The sequence below is a fragment of the Rhinolophus ferrumequinum genome, chromosome 7 (genome assembly GCF_004115265.2).
Source record: "Rhinolophus ferrumequinum isolate MPI-CBG mRhiFer1 chromosome 7, mRhiFer1_v1.p, whole genome shotgun sequence".
Lineage (NCBI taxonomy): Eukaryota > Metazoa > Chordata > Mammalia > Chiroptera > Rhinolophidae > Rhinolophus > Rhinolophus ferrumequinum.
Window position 1 is genome coordinate 48605746 of NC_046290.1, and position 23954 is coordinate 48629699.

General features: G+C 40.9%; 1 protein-coding gene across 1 annotated transcript in view; it reads left to right on the plus strand.

The window, feature by feature from the left end:
* Window positions 1-23954, plus strand: part of SV2C (synaptic vesicle glycoprotein 2C) — a 186955-nt gene that overhangs the window by 87695 nt on the left and 75306 nt on the right. The window contains exons 3-4 of the mRNA XM_033110343.1: window positions 1973-2153; window positions 8553-8704. Of these exons, the coding sequence (XP_032966234.1) occupies window positions 1973-2153; window positions 8553-8704 (333 nt within the window). The remainder of the gene's footprint in view (window positions 1-1972; window positions 2154-8552; window positions 8705-23954) is intronic.

Sequence of the window (23954 nt, forward strand, 5' to 3'; positions counted from 1 at the left end):
TGCTGGCAGACTGGGATGTAGTCACCTCTCCCTTTTCTGTGGTGAAATCATTAATGTCTCTGTACTTTAGGTTCCTCGCCAATGTACTGGGCTCCCACAGTATTAACCCTTAAGTGTTGTCATGAGGATTAAGTAACTTAATTCACATAAACACTTAGAATTGGCAAGAGTTCAGCAAGTGCCAGTGACCATGTTTTGTTCCTAGGGCTGGAGCTACAAGAAAGACTCCCAAGTCTTCAGATTACAGTGGCCACAGGTCACTCGTGATCTATGGGTGCTCACTTTCTGATTTGTAGGCATTTTTAAAGACACAGATATGATTATGAACAAGCTTAGCTCCTGATTATTCTTCTGAGAGACGTGAGTGGCTAATCTGAGCCTCTTAAGCTATAAATAAGATATATGCTGCATACACATTTCCCCGGGTGAACGTGTCTGCTTTTGGAATTCTTCTGCCTTGTGCTGATACATTCTTTGAGTTGTCTTTAGGTATGCATTAGGTCTCAGGATATGAGTAATCCCTTTATTGAGAAGGATGATCTGAGCATGGTCAGCCCCGTAGTACAGAGAAAAATAGGCCATCCCCTCCCAGGCAAGGATGACCAGTCACCTGTTTGCACCCTAGTCTGAGTGAAGCCAGCTTTTGTTTTGTCTTATTGTACAAACTGCTCCAACACTGGCCATTCACTGTGGCTCTCTCTGCACTTGATTATCTGCCAAGCAGCATCCTGATGTCACTGATGCGAGAGTCACCAGACTTTACCAAATGTTCTCCTTCTGGGTCTCATACTGATCTATTAACTGTGTGTTAAGCAAATACATTCAGGGTGAATGATTAAATAGGACATTTCCCAAAGTAGTCTAAATAACTACATCAGTGACCTTTTTTTTTAAGCTTGTTGCTTAGATGCTGCTGAGTATCTTGAATGTGCCTTTGAAAAGGGACTGTTCAAATGGTGCTTTGGTGACACAAGGGAAAAAGCAAAAGTGGATGAAAGATGTGGTAACAGCTTTTTTAATGCCACATCCAGATATAACAAACTTCCATTGTTCACTGTACCATTTCCTCAACACCTTGCACACCCTTTCAGGAACCTCCCTGAAGTAACATTTGCCACATCTAATATTATTTCATCCTGGGAAAGATTCTGGACAGGGCTTACTGGAGTCGGGTCTTTTAGAAGAAGCAAATGAATTAGAAAATTCAAGTGTATACTCACAGTGATGCAAGGACATCTGTCTAACTCTTGATTTTCCATTTGTTTCCCTTATGGGAAGCAAAGCCAACCATAATAAGTTTAACAATTCCCAAACTACTAAAAGCTATTTCCTTTCTCTTTAGGCTCCTTCAACTCCTGAGTCCTAGAAAAATTTTCTCTTATGTGTAGAGTTTGAGACTATTTTTAGGTAAACTTTTGTAATCTCCAGACTCACCTTCCCCAGGTTTCTTTCCTTCCCAGGAAAGGGCCAGGACTTTCAGAAAGGACTATTGAGAAAGAACCCATGGAATGCTACGTGTCTGACTTTGGCACAAGTCATTTGCTACAGACAGATTGAAAGCAGGCTGGGGAATCCACTTTGACCTGGAAACCCTTGACTCAGTCTTTCATTTTGGCCTCGTCATGGTGATAAGCCAGGCATTCAGACCAGAGGTGATATGACCATGCGTCACATTCCAGGATTGTTCTGTGTGGAGACTCCTGTGCCTGCCCCCTGGGAACCCATCACCTCAAGTCCGATAAGAACGTGATTGTTCTGTCTTTTGCTTTTGCCATTGGTCATGGCAGCTGAAGGTAGCCCACAGAACTTGGTTTCCAACTTGAAAGCTGATTTTTGTGTCCTAAAGGGTATATTTTTAAAAGCAATTTTTCCCATGCAAAATGCTGGAATGTATTTTGTCCCTTGTTTATTTGTTACATGTGTCATTTACTCCCAATCTCTGACGTGTTTCTTTGTTTTCTGTGTGTTGCAGGTAGCATAGTGTACCTCGGGATGATGGTGGGGGCATTCTTCTGGGGAGGACTGGCAGACAAAGTGGGAAGGAAACAGTCTCTTCTGATTTGCATGTCTGTCAACGGATTCTTTGCCTTCCTTTCTTCATTTGTCCAAGGTTATGGCTTCTTTCTCTTCTGTCGCTTACTTTCTGGATTCGGGTAAGATTTTCTCCTTCATATTTTATAGTAATGTGTTTATTCTTCATAATTGTACATGTTCTCCTTATTACCAAGAAGTTCTACATTAACATATTCTATCTCTATATTTGTGTCAGCTTTAGGAGTCATGCTGGTTCTTAAAAATATAATTATCAGCCTTTAAATCCAGAAGAGAAGGAAGCACACATCTTTGTTCTCGTGGCTGATTCTTTTAGCGTTTTACTTCTAGGAAATGGATATTATTTTCAATGGAATGCTGTTTCTATGGCAGCACATTTATAAATGTATTTTTCTTCTGAAAATTTAATTTAAGCTAGAAATAGCTCTGGTCCTACATTATGAGCTAATTAAAGGTTCGAACCATTCAGGCATTTTCTTAAATCCAGGATGAGATTGTCTCAAGTAAATGTTGTTTTATTGATCTATGCTAACAGCATATTTAACTAGGTAGGAAGCCTGCTTCCTGAGTTGTAATAGGTTCTTTTTGTTAAGTTCTTGTTGAACTAACAGGAAGTTATGCTATTAGCCAAGTGCCATGGCATAGTATATACATAGCCAATGGTATAGTCATTTTCTTTAAAGGGCTTGAAGCACTTACTAAACTAAATGAATCCCAGCTTAGGGAGACCCAATAGTTCAATTAGGAGAGTCCAAGAAACTGCTCTAATAAGAAAAAAATAGTAAAAATATAAAATTTCTGATTCATGCTTAAGAACTTTATTTTCATTAGAGACATTCTCTCTGAGATGACTAGCATAAGATGAATCTATAGGTATAATACAAAATGAAATGATAAAGAAAGGGAAATGCTGGGTTATTAATTTAAGAAACATATCAGCATGGTTGCTGATGATAATCGTACTCACACAGCAAGACACAGTTTTGTCAAAAGAGAAAGACAAAGAACTGCAACATGTCTTTTTAATGATATATAGTAGTACTTTAAAATCAGAGCTTAGATTAGTTAGGAATATAAGGCATCTGAGACAAAGCCTGTTTAAGGGGCTTGCTTCAAGAAGACAAAGATTTCCCCATGCAGACCAATGACTCCTTTCATAATTCATTCAAAATAGTTCAAAATATATTCTTTTCTGCCACGAGATTTGTGCACACATTATGATTGGTGGATTATCCACACATTTTTATGATGTTCTTTTAAATGAGTCGGCACTTTGCAAATCTGAGACTAAACTGCACAAATTGCAAGAAATTTCCTCAAAGTGAATACATTCCAGTAAACCACTCCAGTAAACCTGGAGGGCTGGAAAGTTTGGGGAAGTATAAAAATATGTTTCCTGGGAAAACAATGACCAGAATCAATAATTAGCTTTGTAATGATGGAGAAAGGGGGCTTTTCAGAAGAGGGAAGCTTTGGTGCTCAGAACTCTGTGAGGTTGGCTACATACACTGCCGACTTGAGCAGGTAATTTGGCTCATGGATTCAAGGCGCTGCAGCAGACCTAATTCAGAGTGGCTTGAGATACCTAAGGAAGAACAAATGTTATCTGAGGCTATTTGCTAAAGAACCTTCTCAGGGTCCATAGGATAAAACATTCTTGCCACCAGGAAAGGCCAAGGCTTCTTTCCACTTTCTGTTACCTGTGTAATATCATTAGCCTGTCGGTGGAAGGCTAATAGCCTACATTCTGAACTTTCCAGTCTTTGCCATTTTCAGTCTTATCCTGGAAATTTCAAACCATACCCACAGACTCAAAAGTACCTGACTGTGGTCAAATGTGATGATGGCGATTTTAGTTGACAATCTGGATTGTGACATGGTCAACCCAATTGACTGCAGAGAAAAGGACCGTTATGGTGGCTGCAAAATAATTGAAACGAATGGACTATCCAGAAGCTAATTCAAGGGCAGCACAGAAGCAGAGACTGCTTGGGTACATTCATGACCTAATCTTCTTCCCTGTCACAGACAAATCATTCTTCAGCAAGCAGCTCAGGGCTGCTGACCTCTAAATAACATAATTTACCTGGCAAAGCACAGACTGTGTGTTGCTAACTCAGCTGGGCTCTCTAAATTATGGTACCAGAGGTGAACACACTGTGCCTTTGCAAGGTTGGCACAGGACTGGGAGTCCAGAAATTCAAGTTTACCTACCCTCAATCAATTCCCACACTTGAGCTAGTTGAGTTGAATGAAGGGGAGACAGTCTCCTTGAGGAAGGACCCTGGTACACTTCTGAAAATTTATACTGTTAATCCCTCTCCCAGCTTCCCAAGGGACTGATGACCTTTTGCTAGGTTAAGTGGCCATGAAGGAAAAAGAAATAATCAGGCTTTTCAGGGGTTGTTTACTAGGCACTAGCTCTGAACTGACACTAATTCCAGGAGACCCAAAGTGTCACTGCAGTCTGCCAATCAGAGTAGGGGCTTATGAAAGTCAGGTGATCAATGGAGTTTTAGCTCAAGTTCATCTCAGACTGGGTCCAGTGGGTCCCTGAGTCCACCCTGTGGTTATTTCCCAGTTCCCATTCTACTGACAGAATATTCACATTGGTACAGCACCTGCCCGTTCACCAGTTCCACACCCTGGGAATCTCAGAGGAGGAAGAGAATTTCTGGGTCACAGTCCAAACTCTTCATTTTGCAGATTAGGGTTTAGTAGTGGAACTAGGAATGACACAGCTGGGACTTCAGTTTCAAGTAAGTCCTTTTGAACTAGCAACTCTGTAAGCAAGTAAACTGCATTCTGCATCCAAGTTTAAGATGCGTTGTGTTGATTTTATTGCAAATGCCACAAGTTACTCCTATTTCATTGCTGAAGCATCATTAGCAGCACTATGTTATATTCCTGTTTCTGCATACAAAAGAGACTGGAAGGGGCTCTTGTTTTAGCCTCAGATCTACCTGGGCTTATGGTTTCATTGTCTCTAAACATGCTTTCCTCTTAATTCACCACACCAAGTCATGAGTATATTTTCTTAGAAACGTAAATATGTCTAGCTGCCATATTCTGTGTGGCTTTAAATGTTTATTCAGTACAAAGCATAATTTTCCTGCCAGGGACAGAAATGTTTTGTGGGAATGAGGAATAGGGTATCACCTGTTATTCATCTGTCTCTCACTTTCCTAAGTGCATCTCACCCCAGGGAACAGACACTTCCCTCTCCTCTTTTGTTACAGAAAATTAGAAAGATGGGAAATGGAGTTGACACCATTGATTCATTTTCATTTGCCCCGGAATTAAATTATTTGTTTCCAGTCACTGTTAATTATGGGAATGATAATGCTTTGGATGCCAGGCAACAGTAGAGTGGGGAGCTGCGCACGGAGGGCCTGGCACACTGCTACGCATGAAGGTCAGGAGAAAAATATAACAGCAGCAGAAATTAAAGTGAAATCCAATGTGTCTGTTTATCATAAGTGAATAAATAGTCATTTCTCCCTTCGCGAATGGACCCTCACAGATGCATACTTCATCGCTCTTCACAATGTCCATCCATTAGCTACATTAGGTGATAATAACCAGAATGCCATTGCTTTGTAGAAATGATCACCATTAACTGGAATTCTTCATAGTGATTTATATGTAGCTTCTCATTTATTTCTGCACATTTTAAAAATAATTAGCTATGCAAAAATATGATGCCTTTTTTACATTAGGAAATTGAGCCACAGATAGATTGATTCCTAAATGTTCAGTAGACCCCAATGTCTTCTGAGTGTTAGTCTAATTCTAACTACTTATATGGTTTCCCTTCAAAGTAGTATTTCTCTTAAGATATATTTTACTTTCTTATCATACTGGAAAAATGCAGACTCATTTAAAATTTTTCAAAACTTTTAAAGTGTGTTTTATCAAACACCTGTATAGTGCTTTCCCTGTGAGAGATGCTGTGTTAAGCATTTTACAAATATTGACTCATTTAAACCTTATGGTGATCCTATGAGGAAGATACTATTTATTCTGCCCACTTTATAGATGAGGAAATTGAAGCACAGAGAGGTTAAGTAACTGTCCAAGGTCACACAGTAAGTGGCGTAGTTATACCCAAGCAGTCTGGCTCCAGGCCCACGCTCATAACCACCAGGATGTGCTGTCTCAGATTCAACAATAAATGTCTCTAATTTCATATGACATAACATCCGACACAAGATAGGCACTAAATAAATGTTTTAAACAGAACATTCAGGAAGATTTCTGACCCAAAGAATCAGAATGGAAAGAACTTTCCCAATATAGAAGGTAAGGCAACAGACTAAATTAGCTTTAATCCGAAAAAAAATCGCAAACCGTAATTACTATAAACAGAGAGTCAGTGTTTTCTTAAGCCGGTGTTGTCTGACAGGCTGCATGTAGCTCCTAAGCATTTGAAATGTGGGCAATTTGAGGTGTTCTGTAAGTATAGAATACATAACACTAGATTTCAAAGACAGCATATATAAAAGAATGCAAAATATCTCATAAATTATTTTTATATTGATTACGTGTCAAACTGATAATATTTGGTTTTATTGGGTTAAATAACTGTACATACAATTAACTTCACCTGATTTTTTTTGTGTTTTAATATCTTTTCTAGAAAATATAAAAATATATATGGTTCACATGATGTTTCTATTGGAAAGCAGTCTTAGACAATGTCTTTTATGAGGATTTCCAACATAAAAAAAGTTGAGCTTTTGGACACACTTTATTTCCCAGTATACCTTTGACAAAGGTGCTATTGTTACTTCTATCTCAAGATAAAAGTAATAAAGCAAAAGATTTCCTAGACTTACAATGTGTAATTGAGGAAAATGAACCATATGCAGCCTTTAGAATAGACTACACGAGCTTCTTGAGGGCAGGAACTTGAGTTCTTCATGTGTATACTTCCAGCAACTTGGTGGTGTGCCTGGCCCAGAGTTTGGCTGGGTTAAGGGGTGGCCGGGGGGGTGGGTGCTGATGGATGGATGGGTAAATGGCAGGTGGGTGAGAGGATGAGTAGAGGAATGGGTGAGTAGATATGTCCAGGAAGTAGCCAGAAAAGTCTGCATATTTTTATCACCATGTTCATCATCATCATCTGTATTCATTACACCGTTTAGGTGCTATGGGAATGAATACATTCTTCCAGCTCTCTCAATTGCTAGATTAAGATTTTTTTCCAGGCAGCATTAGAATTCTGATTTATGACTATACCTTTTCCCCCAGGGGCACCAGCTCTGCTGCTGTGGATGTGTAGACTTCTGTGGGTTTAGGGGGCTTAGGGCACCAATCTGATGGCAAACGAGGGCTAGGGGAGTTAGATTGAAACTGTTTTCTTAGAAACACAACTTTTACCCAAATTATATGTTTATTTCTCAATATTTTTAAAATAGTCATTTTCTACCAATTATTCTAGTCATAGTTTATATAATATTGAGAAAATAACAACTGCCCCGATCAAAGAACATTATTCTTTAAACTGTGACTTTGGCGATTGGAGGACTAAAGCTATCCAAACTACCCGTCCTGTAGCACTGAACCTGGGCGTAGGAGATTCCCGTTCTTGATTTGATGATTGGTTCGGTTACCAGTAAGTGTTCTTCTATCTTGAATACTCATAAAAAACATATGCCTTCTAGTCAATATAGTGATCTCATTTTCCGTGCCCACCCAGTCATTCAGAGACCGTTAGATCTATGGCTCGTCTCCCTAGAATGAACAAACATTTTATTCCATAGATCCTCATTTGAGAACCTTTACCCTGAGTAGAGGTCACTGATCACCCATCTCTCCAGAGCTCAGTTAGCATGTCTTATAATTACACTGACTGGGAAGGAAGCATTGTACCTCAGTGTTTTGGTATCTAAGCCAACAGCTCCTTGTTTGATTCCACCTGGCTCTCTTTTACATGTACTCATTTGGCGATGAATCTGGGATGCAACCGCATTGGTCCTGTGTTTGTCAGCTCATCAGTCTGATTGGGTTGTGGGACCCGCTGCTGTAGGGCAGCCGTGAGGAAGTAGAGTTGCAGACAGCCTCCCAGAACGGTTTGAAACTGTTTCTCAAGTCACCACGTTATGGGTGGGACATATCATTGTATCTCTTTTTTTTAATGCATTAATTAAAACTTTCACTAAATTGAATCAAATATTGTAATTTTTTACAAATCGCATATAGAACATCTGACACTGAGCAGAAAGCCCAACAGAATCTTAAGCTAAGTAAATTTTATAAACCACATGGGTCGTTTTGGTAACATAGCTTAATTGCAGGTTCGAGGTTTTACAGGGATAATAAACCTACACTAAACATAGGGATTATAATATGAAAGTTATAGAATGATAGAAAATACACATTCCTTGGTATGCTGGGATAGAGAGAGAGCATGCGTTGTTAGAACTTGCTTTGGTTCTGCCCTTTGCATCTCACACGGCTGTACAGGCCCTGATTGTGTTCTCTGTCCCTCTTGGCAGGATTGGAGGAGCCATTCCTATTGTGTTCTCCTACTTTGCTGAAGTGCTGGCCCGAGAGAAGCGGGGTGAGCATCTGAGCTGGCTCTGCATGTTCTGGATGATTGGAGGCATCTATGCCTCTGCCATGGCCTGGGCCATCATCCCGCACTACGGTAAGAGCCTGCCTGGCACCGCGGGGCTGTCGCCTTGTTTTACGTCAGCCTCCATTCCCATCCCTTTTCTCTCTTACAAATCCTGGTTTGAGAACAACACTGTCATCATTATGAAGACTGTGCCAGTGGTTGTGTAGGAATACTGTAGCATTTTGCTGTCTTTAGAGACATCCCTTTCATTTGTTTCCTATGTGCTGTCAACTCTGGGGCCCCTGTTCAAGTGGACGTGAGGGGTTCCACGGATCGTAATCAGAATGTAAGGCAGCATGACTTACAGTTGTTTCTGGGACTGCCATACACACCAGGCACACACAAGTGCCTTTATTCTGGCCCAGTCCAAAGCTCAGCCCCGTGTCAGCCCCACCTCTCCGGGCAGCTCAGAGCTGGGGGTGGCAGCGGGAAGAATCCCGTCTTGTTGCAGACCACCAGTTAGCAGAACTTAACAGGTAACTGCGGCTTTTGCTCCACAGAGGTCTCCTCCCCAGTTTCTCCTAAGCACGCACTGCTCCCACCACCTCAGAATACTTGAAGGTTTCTTGTTCCTGAGCAGTTCTCTCCTACTCAGCACCTACAAGCTCCCAGTTGCTTCACCACAAACAGTGAAATTCAGGGAGAGGTTAACAGAATCCAGGAATTGAATTTAACATATAAGAAAAGGGGAGGGGAGGTGTTCTAGGCATGTGTGTGTGTGTGTAAACAGGCTCAAGTTTGCAAAATATGAATACTGAAAAATTAAAATCACGTGTGACTCAAAAACTCACGTTTTGTTCTGTCTAAAATCTAATCAATCTAAAAATTAGATTTCAAAATTTCATCCTGCTTCTTTTCTATTTTTCTGCCTTTTTTAAATAGAACAGAGCAGTTTTTCATTGTAAAGCACAGTTCTATTAGGGAACAACCTTACGTGAATTTAACTCATTGCTAAAATCAAAGACAAGACAGACTTTAGGATTCAGATGTGTTGCGATTTGTTTTATCATACTGAGTTACAAAATTCATGTTGTCACACTCTTTCTTATAATAAACCTAAAATGTTGCTTGCAAACCAAAATTGTCTTTAGCAACAGCAAAAACAATACATAAAGAATTGGTTACCCAACTTAAAGAGAACTTTTCTTTGCCAAACATTTAAGTTAAGTGTAGGGTACCAAGCTTAAGTGATGGGCTTACCTTTTTTAGACTCTGTTCACTTCTGGGCCACAGATGGCCTCATGTGGGCAGTTACCCGTATCTACCACGAGGCTTATCTTCTGCCACCATCTGAGGAATTAAACTTGTTTCTCCTCCTTTACCTGGGACCTGAGGATCTCAGCCACCCTCAGAACATTTCTCTATAGGGCAGCGTCTAACTCCCACCCAACTCAGTTGGCTGTTCTGAATGGAAAAGTCATTTCACCACCATGAAAGGAATTGCTTCTTAGGAACTACATATAGGGAGACACAAAGGAGAGGCAGAGCCTGGGCAGAGTACAGTTTGACACAGCATTGCTCCCAGAGGCATCACTACTCCATATGTAGCCTTTGTGCAAATTAAAATAAGGTGCCTTGTTCAGGTGGACACACAGGGCACAACTGGCAGCTGGCTTCCGGCTGAGGCCAGCCTCGTTCTGTGTCTCAGCCTCTGATGGCAGCACTGCTCCTTGGCTCCGGCCTCACTTATTCTGTGTTGTGCCTTGGCTCCGGGTTTATTGCCGTCACTTTCTTGGTCCCCACTTCCCATCATATCTCAGAATTTCTCCTGCTGGCCTTCCTAAATTCTTAACTCAGATTGGCTTTGCAGCCTGCATGTTTCCACCCAGGCCTGAGCATGGTTGCTTTTGTGTTGTTGTTTTTCCTCACTAAGCATTTATTCCTCAGGCTCTTGCCTTTCATATATCCCTGCCCTTGAACAGTGGAGGGCTCCAGATTTTGTCTCTGGCCCTGCCAACCATCTGTCAGTGGCTGTCCCACAAAAATTAGCATGATCTCTACCTTTATTTTTCTCAAGCACATATAAAATATTCTGCCTAATCCATATAAAACTGGAAAAAAGAGCTGCCTAATCTATGTAAAACTGGAAAGAGGGGAGCTTGTGAATCATAAACAATGCATGAAGAGTTACAAAAACAATCACAATACAACAAAGTTAAATGTATCTGAGGCTGCCCTTAATTTCTGTGTTAAAGGAACCTTAAGAAATAATGATCTGGTTAAGAAATCAGTAACAGAATATTAAAACCTTTTGCCCATGCTTTATTGAAGGCTTTCTGTGGCCAGAAGTGTGGCAAAACCAGCAAATTATTGCAATCCTATATGTATATTAGAATCAACAGGGGAGATTTTTTTAAATACCCGTGCTGATTTCATTGTTATACTCTTGCAACTTGAAGAGTTCTAATTTTTTCAGAATAGAAGAATTTAAGTTTAAAAATCTTCTGCTAAGGCTATTACACTTTTTCATAAACACACTAGTGGTGGAGATAAGTTTTTTTCTGAATATGCTTTTATTTTTATTTTTTAATTTTTCAATTACAGTTGACATTCAATATTATATAAGTTTCAGGTGTACAGCATAGTGATTAGGCAATTACATAACTTATGAAGTGATCCCGATAAGTGTAGTACCCACTTGACACCATATATAATTATTACAGTATTATTGACTATATTCCCTGTTCTGTACTTTATATCCCTCTGACTGTTTTGTAACTTCTTAATCTCTTTACCTTTTCCACCCAGCCCCCCAAAACCTCCTACCATCTGGCAACCATCAGTTTGTTCTCTGTATCTATGAGTTTGTTTCTATTTTTTCATAAACACTTTTTAATCAATGTTTACTACTTCTGCTTTACCCTGAAAATACCCCGGCGAGGGTCCTACCCCAGATCAAGCAAATCAGATTCTCAGGGCTAGGGCTTGAGCATGGATGGTTTTTATCACTCCCAGGTGGTTCTCCCATGCAGCCTGATTTGAGATTCTTCAGCTCCCTCCATCTCCCAGTGGGTGATCTCAGAAGCCCCTGGGATTTCATCATGTACCTACAGGAAGGGCTAGGAACTGAAGCAAAGAGATGAGCAGCCTGACCTGCATGGTCGACTTATTCAGGTGGTGTTTGAGTTTTAGTATTGTTGGTTTCATCCAGGCTAAAGGGCTTTAGTGCTCATTAGATTTAGAATCACACTTTGAAAGTAGCTTCAACATCCAGATATCTCTTCTTTTCCATGAGAATGTTTTACCTTACTTAAAATAGACAAGGGGTGAAAGTCCATCCACTTACCCTGCAGCCTCTGAAAAAATAAAAAGTTTTCTATTTCCCTCTGAAATTCTGTGGTGTGTAAATGATGCCGCAGCCCATAGAAACAAGACCAGGCAGGTCCTGCCTCTCCATCCTCTCTCTCTCGGGGGACCTTTGAGTGCTGTCACCTGTACAGTGTATTGAGTTTTCACCCCGCAGGGAAGGAATTTGGGGCATAATAAAAGAACTCAGAGCCAGGTCCTGTCCCTTCTCACATTGGTAATAGGATTTGCTCTGGAGGGCAGGAATGAGAATTAGCATCCACATGGCAAGTATTTCGAATGATAAATGGTGCACATAGTCCTGAGGGAAGAAAAGGGCTTTTCCGTGTTTCTGGGTGTCGCCTTTCTGCGTTTGTGGCAGAGTGGTCAGCGCACAGAGCCCTGAGGCTGATACTGTGAGACTTGAATCCTGGCTTCAGACAAGCTTCTGATTAACTTCACACATCTTGTAACTAAAAGAAGCAAAGACATCTTGGTAATCAGACAACCTCGGGAGTATGTGGATTTGTAAGCCCAGACATTCTCATTGGGGCTGGAGGTGAAGGGTAGGGTGGATTCAGGCTGTATGCGCACCCCAGCTTCAAAGTAGACCTTGACCTGATCACTGAGCATGCTGGAAGGAAATCTGGAAGGATTCTTGTGAAGTTAGACACAATATCAGAAAGGGTGTTTGGATTACTGCAAGGGCTGTGCCAGGAGCTCCTGATGGACAGTGGGACCGATCTTGCCTGCAGGGGCTGTTTCTCTACCAGCATCAGATGATTGTGGTGCTTTATCTTCACATCACTGCTCTTGGTGCTGAAAACTTCCCTGGAAACAAATGGCCGCCAACATCTGAAGGTTTCCAACATAAAACCGCGTTTCCCTGGAAATGAGACCTAGCCAGACAATCAGCTCTAATGCGTCTTTTGGAGCAAAAATTAATATAAGACCTGGTCTTATTTTACTATAATATAGTATAATATAATATAATACCGGGTCTTATACAATACAATAATAATATAATATAATATAATATAATATAATATAATATAATATAATATAATATAATGTATAAGACCGGGTCTTATATTAATTTTTGCTCCAAAAGACTCATTAGAGCTGATTGTCCGGCTAGGTCTTATTTTCGGGGAAACAGGGAATTACCTTGGCCACTCTGACAAGACCGTAGGAGGCAGAGCATGCCAGGCTCCTTTCCTGCCCACCACCTCCCTTGGGACCAGCTCCTTCCATTCAGGAGCTTCTGAGCTGTTTCTCCCGCTGTGGCAAGGAGTAGTCCTCATAGAGCAAGGGAGCGGGGTGGGGGTGGGGGAACAGCCAATTAAGCAGGAAACGCCCTTGCCACAGAAATCAGGTGACTGCAACAACTGAGGCCAGGTGTTTGGGAAGTGTGGCCCTCCTTGGCCCCACACCCATCGTGAAGCCCACGACCTCTGACCACAGTGGGGATTGGCTTCTGGTTCCCAAAAGAGCACACCCTATGTGCGAGAACAGACAGCGTGTGTAGAAATGTTGTCCTTCAGCCTTGATCCCCTCCCCCATGACCCCTAGTAATCAGGACACTTCAGCATTTACTGGAAGCCCCAGTGCCTTAAGGAAAAAATGGAACTGGGCGCTGAATCACAGGCACTTTCCCTCCTTGGCTGAAAGCTCTCATTCAGGCCCAGGCTTTGGCTTTGCTGCTGAATGCAGTGCTGTCCACTCCATTAAACCCTCTGTGGTCATTTTCTCTATTAAATGTGCGTGCAAATCAGATGAGGTGTGTTGTCCCCTGCTGAGGTGCACGACAGTGTGCAGCACGGACATTCAATTAGCTAAGTGGGAAGGTTGTCGTTTCAGCAGGAAACGCCTCAGTTCTTAAAGCCCACAGCACCTGGGGCTGCACTCAGCACTGCAGGCTGTGGTGCCCACAGAGCCTGAATCCACCCCACCCTTCACCTCCAGCCCCCATGAGATGTCTGGGCTTCAAAATACACATATTCCCAAGGTTGTCTGATTACCAAGATGCCTTTGTTTCCTTTAGTGTCAAGATGTGTGAAGCTAATGTATTTCTTCTCCCTAATGGTGAAACTGGAGTGAAGAGAGAAGGGAGAGTCCAGTAGCTGTCTGGCTGAAGAAGGAGGCAGGAAAGGCGCTGTATGTTTTGTTCACAAGAGGGAAGGCCCTGTGGCCACGGGGAAGGCAGGGCAGGGAGAACTGGCTTTGAGGGTCAGCCCCACTGTGTCTGGGTGTGTGAGCTTTGCCAAGCTTTTCCGTCTCCCCCAGCCCCATTTCCTAGTCAGCACTGTGGTGGGGATTAAGTGCATAAGATCACGTTAGAACACCCAGTGCCTAATTAGTGCTCAAAAATGGAAGCTCTTATTGCTACCAGGTTCCTATCCCACACCAGATATCCAGACTCTGGCAGCATAGCCCAAAGTGAGCTCGGACCTACAGGAAAAGAGAGAGAATGCGCTGAAATGCGTAAAATGCGTAAACCTCTCCTAGAGGGTGAGATGATCAGAGTCAGAGGAACGAGTCTCCAAAAGAAGCTCAACTCTGCTGGCACCTTGTTCATAGTGCAGTGAGATCCATTTAGGACTTCTGACCGCCAGAGCTGCGAGATATAAATGTGTGTGGCTTTCAAGCCACTAAGGGTGTAGTCATTTGTTACAGAGCACTAGGAAATGAATACAACATATAATTAAATCTATCAATTGTATAAGTGATGAGATTTGATCAAAGTATACAATTGTGTGATGACCACTGCCACCAACATACAGAACAATTCCATCACCAGAAAGTTCCCTGGTGCCCATTTGCAGTCAGTTCCTTCACACCATCCCTGGCAATGTTAGATTTTGTATTTTCCAAAGTTTCATATATATGTAATCACACAAGATGCCATTTTTGTGTCTGCACTCTGACTTTGCACCATGCCAGCGAGAATCATCCGTGTGGTTGGGTGTGTCAGTGGTTCGTTCCCTTTTGCTGCTGAGTAGTTTTTCACGGTAAGAACGGAACAGTTTGTTGATCCATTCACCAGCTGATGGACCTTTTTGGTTGTTTGCAGTTTGGGTTGTTATGAGTAACACCGCTACATACATTTGAGTACAACTTGTTGGGTGAACAAAGTTTTCATTTCTCTCGGTTTTCACTTCATTCCTAGGAGGGAGATTACTAGATTGTTTGCTAACAGTATATGTTTAAGTTGATGAGAAAATGCTAACCTGTTTTACTAAGTGGCTCTATATCAAAATCCAAATTTTTTTTAAAAGTTTCCCAAACACTATAAGGACCAAACAGGATCCACTTGTAGGCTAGATGCCAAACTTGGCCTGGAAGCTGCCAGGTTTAAGAAATAGAAAGCTAAGCTGACCTGGAGGGAAGAAGACAGGTAATGAGCTTGTGCTGATGGCAAGATGGCACCTTTGTGGCAACCCTAGTGTGAGGAAGATTCCACACTAAGAGAAAGGCAGGCAGGACGCTTGGTCATCAGGCATGTGTGGGGCACCTGTGCCCTTAAACCAAAGGGAGTTGAGCTGGGGTCCTGGGGAAAGAGTCCTGGCAACCAGAGAGAGCAAGAACTGAGTTTTGATTAGAGATTGGAAGTGAACGAATGACCCAAAAAAGGCAGGGCCTGGGCAGTGACCTGCTGAAGGGGAAAAAAAGGACCAGAGACTTTCTGAGGGGACGGTGGGATACAAAATGTCTGATTGGCAGCTGTCATCATCTCACATGAGAATTACTGTTAGTGGTTTATGAAGACTTTCAGAAGCATCATCACGTGACACAGATGAAAGTCAAATTGCGTGACAACCTGTTCTGCACAGGGCCTGTCCAGGCACAGGGGCTGCTCAGAGTGGGCAAGCAACAGGGGCCACTCCTCTCATGACCATCTTCCCTCTGCCGTGTGTGCTTTGGGCTTGACGATGCCCGGGGCCAGTAGTGAAGTTTCTGTCTCATAGTGGAAGAGGGTAGAGTACCACGAGCAAGCGAAAGGAAGGAAAGACATACAAGGGGCCATTTTCCCCTTTCCAAACCCAGAGGTGGCACCCATGGGACTGAGTGTGAGGAACCATTAGCCAAGGATTTTGCTGGGGCATCGTGTCACATCCCTCTTGTGCCCAGTGCATACCTCGGCCTAATTTGGGGGCCAGAATTTTTAGAATTTTCTTCAGTGAAAAATAAGTAAGCAGGTCTTAGTCATCTTCATAACCTCCATGGTACCCAACACGATGCCTGACCCAGACTATCCCACAATGAGTGTTTTGTTGAATTGAGTCACAGAGCTATGTAACAAATGACTGGGTCAGGGATATTAGATCCCTCCATACACCCGATCCCAGGAAATTGCTTCCAGTGCTAATTAGTCCTATTAAATGAGCTTATGCTGTGAGGTTATGTTTTCCTTTGTGAATCAGCATTTTTAGGAACACCGGTTCCCGTCCTGGCGATGGCTGTGGCTGGTGGGTCTTGGAAGGGAGGCACTTGTTTGTTCCATCACGTTTCACTTGGCTCAAACCTCCATAGGAGCTATTACTTAGAACAGCAGAACTGTAACTTTCCCATTGCCCGAGGTTTTGCTATTGCAAAGCTACTGCTACGTTATTGTCACTGAAAGTGGTTTTCAAGCTTCTGGGATATTTCTCTCTCTCTCTCTCCTTTTCTTTTTTTTTTTTTTTTCCTGGCCTGTAACTCACATTTCAGTTCTAAAGCATTGTATCAGTGGCCTTTGCCAGCTTCTGGAAAGACCCAGATGGTTACATTTATTTATAAAGTGTCAGGCATTCATTAGGCGCTGCTTGGTCAACAAGACTTTCCCTGCTATTAAGAATCAGTTCCAGCCAAATCAGATCCACTTGGGCGTTTCTGAAAGAAAAGCCTGTCAACATGGTAAAGGTTTGAAGAGCACAGAATCACCTGATGGAGGAGTGACAGGGCAGAAGCTGGGCTACGGAGATCTGTGAGTCTGTGGCTCCCAGCCAAAAAACCTCACAGGGGAAAAGCTTCAGAAAACCAGAAAGATGGCTGTCATGCTGAGGCGGGCTATCAGGCTGCACTCTAGGTGGACTTGGCAGGAGAGTGGAGAGGATAGAAAACTCCAGAACTGAGCAGCTAGAAAGTGAAGGCAAGTTTGTTCTCCAGACTTCTGTGATTTTCTGTTTAATGCCGAGGTCACTCTCCCAGGCGGGAGCAGAGGGGGAGACAGCTCCCCCCACTCACCTGGAAAAAAAGATTTGGTGTCAGTCCTTTCACTAACCCTTTATGAGCATTTATTATGTGCCACACTCTGTTCTGAGAAGTGAACATATGTTAATTCTTAATTTTTACAGCTATCTCAGGAAGAGGTACTGTATCTACATTTTACAGGTGAGGAAGTGGAGACATAGAAGTTACGTGTCTTGCCCAAGGTCACCCAGCTAGTAAAGTGGAGGAGCTGGAATTCAGAACCAGGCAGCATACCTCCAGATACCACACTTAGTGTCTTCACTATGTTGTTTGCCATTCTGCTGGGCTGACACCCCAGAAGCCACTTATACCTCCTCTGGCTCATGCCCAGCTTTTCATCAAAGTCTCTCCAAATTCAGAGGCACTGCCTCTCCATCTCCTTTTCTTCCAGGATGGCTCTTCCAAATAGTCTAGCCAGGAGAGCAGGGAAATTTCTAGAATCAACATTTGTATAAACTATGGCTGAAAATGGAAACTTCCTTCCTTCCTTCCAGCTAGACAATTAGAAATGGGTAGAAAGGTAGTGAAATGGACAAAGACCAACTGCTCTGCTGGGCAGTCAGACCAGGCAGGCTCTAGATCTCTTATTACCATTTGGACTTGGAATGCAAGTCCTCCAGGAAGGTCAGTTACTAGGAGCCATGCCTGCTGACCATCACTCCTTTAATACGGTCTCCCATCTTCACACTCACCTGCATACAAGTGCCTTCTTTTTCAGTTCAGAGCCTCCAAGTTCCAAAGCTAATGTGCAGTTAGCCTTTACCTTTTCCTATTTAGAGAGGGCAAGATGGTGCCCAGCAGAGGAGAGAGGACGTGTGTTGAGGAGTGATGGGTATGGAGAGGGTGCATATCCTGAGTCAAATGGCAGGAGACAAAGCCCTCTCTTCTCTTCAAAGCCATGTTGAGGCTGCGGGCTTGACAACTGAAAACTAAAAGTGAGAGAGAGGATGCGGGGAAGGAAAGCTTGAACTGGGATTCTTCTGAAGGATGTAGGGGAGTGTGTACTGGGGCAGTCATCTGGAGAAAAAACAGATGATGCTCGTCAAAATGTGTAAATATGTACACTCTGACCTGGCATACTCCATCCCTGGTACATACACAGAGAAATTCATATGTCGACTCATAATGGGCCATATCTGAGGATGTTCACCGTAGTGTTATTTGTGAAAGGAGAGAATTTGAGCAATCTGTCTGTCCATCTCTAAGGGAATGGGTATCCAAAGGTGGTGGGATACTTTGAATCAATTAGAAACAATAATGGTAACACAATGGACTATAAAAACAATGCTGAAGGAAAAGAGTAAGAAAAGACTCAAGCATGTTGCCATCAGGGAAGTAAACAAAAACACATTACTTATTTTATAAGTGTTTCATTCAAGTTAAAACACACTGGCTGTGGGGGTGAAGGGGGAAGGGAATGAGATCGGGGAATGTTGATAAAAGGGGAAAATAAAGATGCACATTATTTGCACCATACTGTTGACAGTGTGGTGGTGGGGAGGATAATTAATTCAGCCCTCTGCACCTAAATTTGAAGAAGAAAAAAATGTCAAGCATTTCGTCGTAGTTTGTTTTATTCATTTACTAAATATTTTCTGAGCATACGATATATGAGGAGCAGATATAAAGTAGCACAAAGAGTCTTGAACTGAGAATCAGAGGCCATCTTTTCTTACTTATACCCCCAGGCCCTTGGTTTCTCCAAGCCTCAGTTCCTGACACATGCACTAGAAAATGCTTACTACCCCCTTCATTCCAACATAACCTTCTGCAATCTTATGGCAAGTAATTAGTCAAGGCTGAGGAATGGATTAAGTAAGAGCTCTCTCAATAACATCTCTGTCCAATGCAGGAATCTGCAGGGTTAATGAGCACCTGTGAGTACAGTCCAGTCAGTCATTGCCAAGGTCCCAAAACACCTGCCTTCAGTTCAGCTGTTTTAATTCTGTCTTCAAAGACACGGGTGTTAATAGATTGTTGCTGCTACAGTTCAGAGCTGGTTTTTATTTCTTCTGCTCTTGGGAAGTTTGTTATTGAAATAATTTTTATGTCACAACAATGAAACGGCATTAATTCACAACATGGAGTGACCAGCTCTAGTAGGAAGGCTTCTGTATGCATAATTCTTTTAAACAAATTGGTGTTTTATGTTTTTAAAATGTTGTCCATCGTTATAAGCCAGGGTATAAATGGGCATATCAGTTGCATTTGTATGACCATAATGTGTTATTCAATAAATATTTAAATTTAATGGAGCCAGTAATGTAGAAACACTTATGATATGTTTCTAGAACTGCCTAGCCACAGTAATTTAATATTTGCCCTTTTGCCTCCAAAAATATTAAGTGTGTGTATCAAAAATTCACACTGAGCAATACAGTCTCTATTATACCAGTTATGCATGTTTCTGAAGAAAATTATGATTCAAATTCTAAAGCAAAATTCCAAATAACATTCTCATGTTATCACACTCAGTATAGCATATTCAAGGCCTGCCTGCAATGGTCTTATTTGAAAGGTACAGCAAATTTTCAGAGGAAAAGTTTTTTGGCGGTTTTTAACACAGAAAGAATCAGATGCTTTGTGTCTGTGGTACTGTGTTTTCCAAATTGAAGGGATTCAAAAAAGATGATGTTTTATTCTTATAGACCGTTTTGCTTCCTCAATAAAGCAGTGGTTTGAGTAGCAAATAATAGCCTGATTTCAGGTTTCGGTTTTCATTGGTTGCCCACAGCATCACTGCCACCGTCGTAGAAAACGAACATCCTGGCACTCTGTAAAAGCATTATAAATCATAGTTTCATTTTAGGGAAAAGGTTATTGATTTGCTGATTTTAATCCCCTTCTCCCTCTGAAGCAGACTTTAGTGGGAAATTGAAGCTTCCTTTATGCAGTATATTATAACCAATCAAAAGGGTGGCCTGCTCTTACCTGATTTATAATGAAAGGTGATATGGGTGAATGATTTCACACTGCTCATCCTGCAGTGACTGTAATCAAGAGATGCAAGCAAGAGCAGCTCCATGTGCTGGCCAGATTCATCAGCATTATTTACTGCATTTCCTAAGACTGGGACATTTGTGCAGTTTAGATGGAAGAACTAACATAGGCATGGCAACGCATCCTTGTTTCATTTTGCTTTGAAAGCCAATTAACATTCAATTTTCCTGTGGTTATTAATTTGGCCTTTCAGGATCAAATCACCTGAGTGTGATTTGATTTAAGTGGTGTTTTTCCATGAAAGGGTCAGAAAAAAAAAAAAAAGACAAAACAAAGAGATTTATCCATGGAGAAAAGGGCAGAAAGAAAAAATAAACAAAAGGGTAATGAGACATTTTATGTCTTAAAAGACACAAAGTCAAGGAATAAATGGAAATCCTTAGTAAAAATGCAGAGATGCCATGACATGTCTTGGCAAAGTAAACAAGACTTCGTTAGATTTTTTTTCCTGTTAAGGATTTTTTTAAAACATATTATACATTAGTTTGTAAAGGGAAACACAACAAAGCTTTCTGTATCACGGTGTTGAGACAAAACATTTCTAAGTTGGGACAGCTCTAATATGATGCTAAATATATTTATGAAGGAAAAGATTGAAATTACAAAGAAAAAAATAAAAATCCAATCAATATAAAAATTTCAATATAAACACTACTACAATGTGACTTTTCAGTGTGGCAGAAACTCGGGACACAAAATCTTGTCATTGATGTGTATTGTGAATACTTATATTGAAAATCTCAGGCTATCAATTTCACATGGCATTTGCTTAGTACAAAAGATGAATTCAGTTTAAAAATATATAAACATAATAAAATGTCTGTCAACCTACTTTCAGATCCAGAGAAAAACATCATGATTTTACAAATCCACTTTTGTTTCTTTTCTATTTAGCTCACAGATATATTTACTATAGTTTATTAATTGTCTCCTGCAGATGAGCATGACTCTTCATGTATCTAAATTGGTTGAACTGGGGAAGAAACAGTGATGTGAGTTGTCTTCCCCTCCCCATCCTATGAAATTAAAAGATTTGTGTATTTTAAAAGACAGAATGATCTCAATCTAGAAATTGCATGCTGCAGAGTTCAGTGGTAAGACCTGTTTTCTTACTAAGAAACAAATCCCTCAGCTGAACCATTTTTTCTCTAGGATAAAATGAAATCACTTTTTTATGGCAGATGCTCTACTCATCAGGTCAGCAGCATGCCAAAAACTTTTAATATAACTCTTTAATTATTAAACAAAACCAGCTCTGTGGCACAATGAATAACACACAAAAGTTATTTTTGAACTTCAGAATACATTTTATCTCTTTTGGTTACTTTTTCAATATAAAAGTAACGTTTGTCCATAGTACTAAAAATCAAATACCACTGAGATTATAACGAAAAATAGCAGTTCTCTGTCCTGCTCTTCTCCATCTTCCTTTCCTTCTCGGAGGCAACTGCTTTTGACTCTTAGAGTTGTTTCCTGTGTATTTGCTTTGTTTTTCTAAATTAGGTAATATGCTCTCTTTCCCTTAGTGTCAGTTACACATTCTCTGTTGACTAGCACGGAAATTGAGAATTAATGTTCTTATATCCCCACCCTACCTCAAAATTCTCCTTCTCCTATGCTCTCAATACAGTTAACTCATAATGTTTGATTAAAACAATAATCTGAATTTACATCGTTCTGATTCCTGCTGAATCAAGCAGTGTTTTGTGAGTATGATTTCTTTCTTATATAATTTTTGCCTTTCCTGGAGTTAATAATTATATTGTATTTTCATTTGCCTGACTTTCTGATATGTGTTTCACAAATTCTTTCCATATCTACAGCCTCTCAATATAGTTTTCAACGTAATGAAGTGTATTACCACTAGTTTTTACTGAAGACATTTCTCCTGGAGTCCTTAGTCATTATGTTCATGGGTTTGCTGTATACCTATCTTCCTGGGACGTCCCTTCACTGCTCTCCTGAGTTGATTTCCCTGTTTCTGGGACCCATAGACCTTTTGATTTACACCCTCTTTTTTTTTTTTTTGGTCTTTATTATACCCAATACTAGATTGATAATATGGCTGGGTATAGAATACTAGGTTGAAAATCATTTCGTCTCAGAATGTTTGAAGATATTGCTTCACTATCATCTAGCAACTAGTATTGTCGATAAATCTGATGCCTTTCTGATTCCCTTTGCTCTATATACAACCTGTATTTTCTGTCTGTGAGTTTATATCCTCTCTTTATCCATGGTGTCATTATCATAATATGTTTTCATGTGTCTCTTGTTTCTCATTTTCTCACTTTCCTGGGACTTATTGAGCCCTTTCAATTGGAAGGTTTATGTCCTTCAGTCCTGAAAAATTGCCTCATATATATATATTTTTTGTTCGATGATTGCCTCCCATCACTTTTTCTGCTGTCATTTTTGGAATGTCTTTCTATTGGGTGTTGAACTACCTGGATTGATTCTCTAATATTTTGACCTCCTCTTTTCAATTGTCCATCTTTTTGTCTTTTTATTCTCCATAGGAACTGTCTTCAACTCTATCTTCCAGTCGTTCTATTGAGTTTTCATTTCTTACTATTTTTTAAATTACTAACAGATTTATGTGTGTGTTTGTTGCCCCTTCTTATACAACCTTTTTGTTTGTTTGTTTCATGGCTGTGTTATGTTCTCTTACGTCTCTGAGGGTATTGGTTATGAGATGGGAGGGTGAGCAGTGGTTTTTTCCTTCACTCTCTGTTCCTCTGAGTTTCTTTTTTCTGTTGTTTTGGTCTCTTTCATATTGGACACTTTCCTTAAGTATCTGGAGATTTTCAGCCACCTATTCATATCTAAGAGTTAAGTACCAGAAATGTAACTGAAACTTCTGTGACTATGAGTAACTTCTTGACTACGGGTGGAGAATGGAGGGACCATTCTGTGACACATTCTACATGGTTCCTGAGAGGATCCCCAGTGGGGTTGAGCTCCTGTTATCTCTAGCAATAACCAGTTCAGTAATGCACTCTTTATGTATGTTTCCTTTCCTTCTCTCTATTGTTCTGCCTGCTCTTTCACTCCTGTGTTCTGGGCTCACCTCCCACATAAACTACTTGCTCCCAAGTCCTTGTCTCAAGCTCTCTTCAGGGGAAACCAAACTATGACACTGCCTCTAAGCATAGGATTTTATGAAGCTCCAAATACCTCAGAAGAGTAATATATAAATATAAAATGACAAAAAAAATTGAAAGTATAGTAATCCTAGTTATGACTCTATAAGTAGATGCCAAATAAATATTAACTATCTCTACTGCTTATTAAAATGCAGACGCCACCCCACTTTGTACATTTAATAAGGAATCCTGGTGACTCTGATGTAGGTGGTCCATGGACCACCCTTAAAAAACACTGGCCTTCCAGTTGGACACACTTCATTTTGTTTGTAAGAAACAAAGTATTTTGAGGTCATGCAGATAGGAGTTGCAGAGCTGGAATTCAAACCCAGGTGTGACTGACTTGAAGCCACACTCTGCACCAACCATCTTCATTACCTTGAAACATTTTATTTCTTCATCAAGAAAAGGAATATGGTGGCATTGACTCATTGAGTTGTTAATAGTATTAAATAAGATGACCCATGTAAAGTTTTCGGTGCAGAGGGAGGCACCATAGCAAGTGTTCAATAAATGGTAGCAATGTATGTATTTAGGTGTAATATGTTTGCATGATATAAATGCACTGAATTGAGAAAATGCATATTTTTTAAAACCATAATTGGTCTGTCAACCAC